Raw genomic sequence first — 5000 nt, 5'->3', positions numbered from 1 at the left:
ATATCTACTATGACCCATTTAAGTGGTAAGATCAGAGCCACAGTGCCATGCGTGTTTTATTTCGTATCGGGTTTCAAAACTACATGTAAATATAAGAAGCATGCCTGTGATGTATATTATTGATTATAGTTTGAGGATGTTAAGAAATGCAATTGCACGTTGCCTATTCTTCCAGAATTTGATATGGATGGACTAGTTTATTCCCAGCCAGGATAGGTTAATTGGAGATTTCTTTGTGTCACAGCCTTCCAAACTTGTAATAATTTTGTTTCAGTTACTTAGTGTGTAATATGTGTGAATTTCTTATTATTTTCCCTCCCCATAGCAACTTAAATTGTTGAATTAATTTTGTGACATGGATTTGGGATGGGTACGTCTATACTGTAAGAATTGCAATATTTAAACCTGTGGAGCTGGGTATCAGAAATCTGTCAGCATCATAAAATCTGGTGATTTCTGGCAATCTCTAGACGTTGGGCACAGGAGTCTGCTACATTTAGCAGAACCTCTCGCTGCATGCTCTCTGGCACGTTGCCGCACGTACAGCCGTACTCCGAAGGCCAAATGGTTTGTTATGATGGCTATACACATGACCTGTCAGGATGGGGTCAAGAAGCAACTTTTCCTCACAGACAAGTCCCTATTACTATACCAAAAGCAGTATAGTTTCAGTTTCCCACATTCATGGAGTACAAACAAAATTTAGCATGTAATGAACTGGTAAATCTAAAATATGGCACTTATCATCTATGATATTACCTTTTCACCTCAATATTATCTTAACCTGTGGGCTTTGCCTCCAGATCCTATCATGTTGCTGTATTTCCCTCTCAGGAAAAAACCCTACCTGATTGCTGTGGATAGTCTTTGCGCACTATTTGTCATGATGTATTTTCTTAATTTCTGATGTTATTCTTGCCCTGCATAAGTTATTTCATGAAACTGTGAGTGTAGATTTTTCCCTTTTTTTTGATAATGTTATTAGATTTTCTTGTAAATATACACCAAAGTATTATATGTTAAACAACTTTCTTATTATTAACTTGTGAAGGAAATACCATATATGAAAAATTATTTATTTTCTGTTGTTCTATCAACTAAAGTTAGAATTTACCTTGTACCATATGGCTGTGTGTAACAAATTATACTGGGTAATTACCACCAGCTTGTTATACAAACTAAAATTACTATATCAAGGCATTATACATCAAATGCCATCCATTGATCAGATGTTCTAGGCTTATTTATTATTGAACATTTTCTGCCACATCAACATCTAAGGTCATTAGTGGTGTATTTAAAATGCAGCAGTAGGGTTTAGCATTATGGTAGAGTATTGTGGCGAAAAGGGTAAAAAATTAACAATTAGGATACGTGGACAGAATAATGGGATAAAATAGAAAAGGAAAAGGAAAGGGGGAGAAGAAAAGTCCATGCAAAGTTAGTTGAGGTGAGGGCTGAGGTCCAAAGTAGGGGTGATTTCCCACATTGGGCCTGTCTCCATTTCCTAAGCCCCACCACAACAATGAGCATAGGATGGGGAGGGGGATGTTCTTGTATCAACAATGGTAGGAGAACGCATGAGATATGACAAAGAAAGTGTGGGTTAATCCTTGAAAGGTAATATACAAAACATGCACGTCATAATAATAATCAAGAAAATAATAATGTCTACTGTAATATAATAATTGCTGTTTAGAATATCAAGCAAAGAGCTTACAAAGAATTTTATGATTTTGGCATTATCTATAGCCAGGACAAAACACCAATACAGCGGTTCTTGTTCTGTGTTGCAGTAGGACAGGAATTTCATCTTGGTGAATGTCGATCCCAAGAAAGTAGCTTGGTCTTTATAATTACTGAGATAGACAAGACTAGTGGGACCTCCTTTTAAGGGTAAATTGAATTTATATATACTTTTCAGATAAATTAGTTTCAGTGCATGGAAACCATCCATACTATCAGTATTAGGGGCAATGAAAGTGGTGTGGCATCAGATTATTGCTGTGGCCTCACAGCACTTTTGTGATAAGAACATATTCTATTGAAAATTTTGTACACCTACCTGACAATTTGTTGGTTAAATAAAAAAACATACCAAACTCTGGCTTGTTTGAAATACATGGAAGTTTGCTTGCATTTATAAGAACACTATAGGCATGAAGGTATAGCATTTACTTGGGAGTGCCTGTGGGGGCCAGTTTTCAGTAGACTTTCCACCAACTCCAAAAGATGAGTTATTGCAGCAGACTTCATTATACAGGAATTTAACTGGTTTCTTATGTAATTTAAATGTTAAAGTTATATCAGTTTTAAGATTCAATCACATTTTTTTCAGACATTTGCTTGCTCTGATGTAAAGTCTATTTGTACCATTCGACAGAGATTGTTACATAGAGATGGCTCCACATGTGCTCAGCCAGCAAGGAGTATAGCAGTATGCCCTAGTTACCAATCCTGGTTTCCCCATTCCTTGAAACAGTTGGAAATTTTTTTATAATAATATTGATATTGTGATTATTGAATTGTTATTAAAAATTTGGTAATATGAAAGGCAATGAAATAATACAAAAGGCACTTTCCAAAAGTCAAGGAATGGACTCCTTGGTGACTAAGCACTTGTAGAGCCATCTATGTGTAAAGAAGATAAATGAACTAGTATTACAGTAGGCATGGCATTCTTGCTATCCATGCCAAATGGGTTAAATTCATAATGTTTTATACATAAATATCTGTGTAATGTGTACTAATAGTAATATAATTTTCAGGTCCCTAGTGAAGAGTATTCTCTTCTTTGCTGTTGGTGTCAAAACTGCAAATGATTTTGTTGGATTTGATGTTCTTAATCCTAATCCACAGTAAAGGTTGGTTTTCATAATTTTTTCATATTTCTATGATAAAGTTTTTCTGGAAAATTTCATTTGTTCAACCATAGGCTATCAGCTTCATAAGATTTTTTTAATGAGTATATTTGAGGGAAAATATGGTGAATTGTATATTTAATTGGATTGAAAAATGTTTTGAACTTTTTAGTGATACATTTGTTTGAAATATGGTATATGATATTTGAAAGTAAACACCTGTTACATTTATATATTTGGTCTTATTTTACAGATGTGTCTGCATGAGAACTTTCCTGAGATGATTTAATAGCAAGACAGATTTTTTTTTATAAACATGTATAGTATATTACAATGCCTATTTTGTAATTGTTTGTTTGAACACTGTATAAACTATATGATTTTTATTTCTGTTTTTTGAGAAATATAAAAGGATAAACAAAGACATTTCAGTCATTTCTCCTTTTTCAGATTCTATTTTTGTAATCTTTCAGGGGGGAAAAATAAAATAATGTTAAGAAATTTATTAAAACCAACAGCCAGATAATATGTTTGGGAACTATTTTTTTTTAGTGTGTCTGCTCTCCAGATATCAGCTAATAATAAACTTTTAACAATAAATATCAATAATGATGAAAGAAATCCAATATATATATATATTTACAAACTTTTTTGTGGTCAATGTTTTACATAAAGTCAGCAAAACATACTTTAATTAAAGAATTGTTAAGTCCCAAAGATAAATCCACTTTATTTCACATGAACCACAACACAACCTAAAAAGTATTTTAAGCAAAACCACTTAACAAAAAATCATCTATATAGACATCTAATGCAATTGGCCAATTACCCTAAAAACAAGTTATGTAAGCCTATATATGAGTTACTTTCTTAAAGACTTCAGGATTTATAATATTACCCTAATACACTTGAAATGTCATTTGAGATAGCAAAGCTTGTAGTTTTATTACAGTATATATTTTAGTTCATTAAATTATATTTTGTAAATAGACAAATAATAGATTGGCAAGAGCTATTCATAATATTTCTAAATATTATTGTCTTTGTTCTTTTTCTTACCATTCATCTCTTTATTGTAATACAATAAAAACACAAATATCTGAAACTTCCTTGAATGTTTCTTTAATCAGAAGCAGTGAAATACTGATTGTTGAATTTACCAAATTATTCTTATGTGTGAATGTTTGCATTCTAATTTTAAAACTACTCAAAAATGTAATCAGTCAAAAAAAAGGGGGAAAAAAAAAAAAAAAAAAAAAAAAAAAGTATTTCCATTTTTTTGCTGCTACATAAGAAACATCTTTATAAGAAGAATTGTCTTTATTATGGTCACTTGCAGTGAACTTTGTTAACTATTTATGAACTATTACCTAGGAGAAAAAAACAAGCTCAGTAGTATCCTGCAGATCGGTGGTCATCAGAACGGTGTGGTCGAGGTGGTGCCATAGGTCTAGAATTCAATGAAAGAAATATATACATAATGTTAAAAGTATATGCATTATTTCTTATTTAAATAAAATCTTATGTGACATAACTAATATACTTATAATAGCTATAAAACTTACACCTAGAAATAGCATAAATAACATTCAGATGGAACAAAATATTCTGGAAGTAAAGGATGATTAGTACGTACTTGTTATTTCTGATACAGCATGCAATGCACCTTAATTTACACACTCACCTGCCATTATTTCCAGTGCTATAGTATACATCATGGTAGTAGTTTCTGTCCATATATCTGTATATATATAAGCAAAGCCATGCAATTATACCCATACATATTAATATGAAGAAAAAGCTTGGTTTTCTATGATTCTATAAGCACAGATACATGATCATTTGCAAGGCCCAATATCTTTTTTTTTTAATTAGAATTTACTAAGGCATTTGTTTCAGGAAACTGATTTGAATTTAGTGTGATACAGAATGAAGATATTGGACCTAACATATATGATCTATGAGACTTGTAATAATTTGGAACTGTCTGCATAAAACTCCGGAAACCAAACACAAATCCCACACATAATGAAAGAAATATTAAAGAGGTGCACTTTCTGCACCAATATATTCAATTTCTAAAATAAATATTTTGGCTGACACTGAGCATATATTGTAAATGAATTGTTTGGACGTAGA

At 31.9% G+C, this 5000-nt stretch overlaps 1 protein-coding gene and 1 long non-coding RNA gene across 3 annotated transcripts in view; one reads left to right on the top strand and one right to left on the bottom strand.

Moving 5' to 3' along the window:
• LOC119575078 overlaps nt 1-4093 on the top strand; it is a 4283-nt gene extending 190 nt beyond the window's left edge. The window contains exons 1-3 of the long non-coding RNA XR_005228943.1: nt 1-25; nt 2769-2864; nt 3115-4093. The exon at nt 1-25 is cut by the window's left edge and continues 190 nt beyond it. This is a non-coding gene — a long non-coding RNA (uncharacterized LOC119575078). The remainder of the gene's footprint in view (nt 26-2768; nt 2865-3114) is intronic.
• The window catches only part of LOC119575077, an 18603-nt gene continuing 16952 nt past the window's right edge, over nt 3350-5000 (bottom strand). For both annotated transcript variants that reach the window (XM_037922466.1, XM_037922465.1), the window contains exon 5: nt 3350-4311. In XM_037922466.1, the coding sequence (XP_037778394.1) occupies nt 4251-4311 (61 nt within the window). In that variant the 3' untranslated portion in view covers nt 3350-4250. The remainder of the gene's footprint in view (nt 4312-5000) is intronic.

This window comes from Penaeus monodon, chromosome 7 (genome assembly GCF_015228065.2).
Source record: "Penaeus monodon isolate SGIC_2016 chromosome 7, NSTDA_Pmon_1, whole genome shotgun sequence".
NCBI lineage: Eukaryota > Metazoa > Arthropoda > Malacostraca > Decapoda > Penaeidae > Penaeus > Penaeus monodon.
Note: the sequence above shows the minus strand (reverse complement) of the source record. Positions and strands in the feature narration are given on the sequence as shown.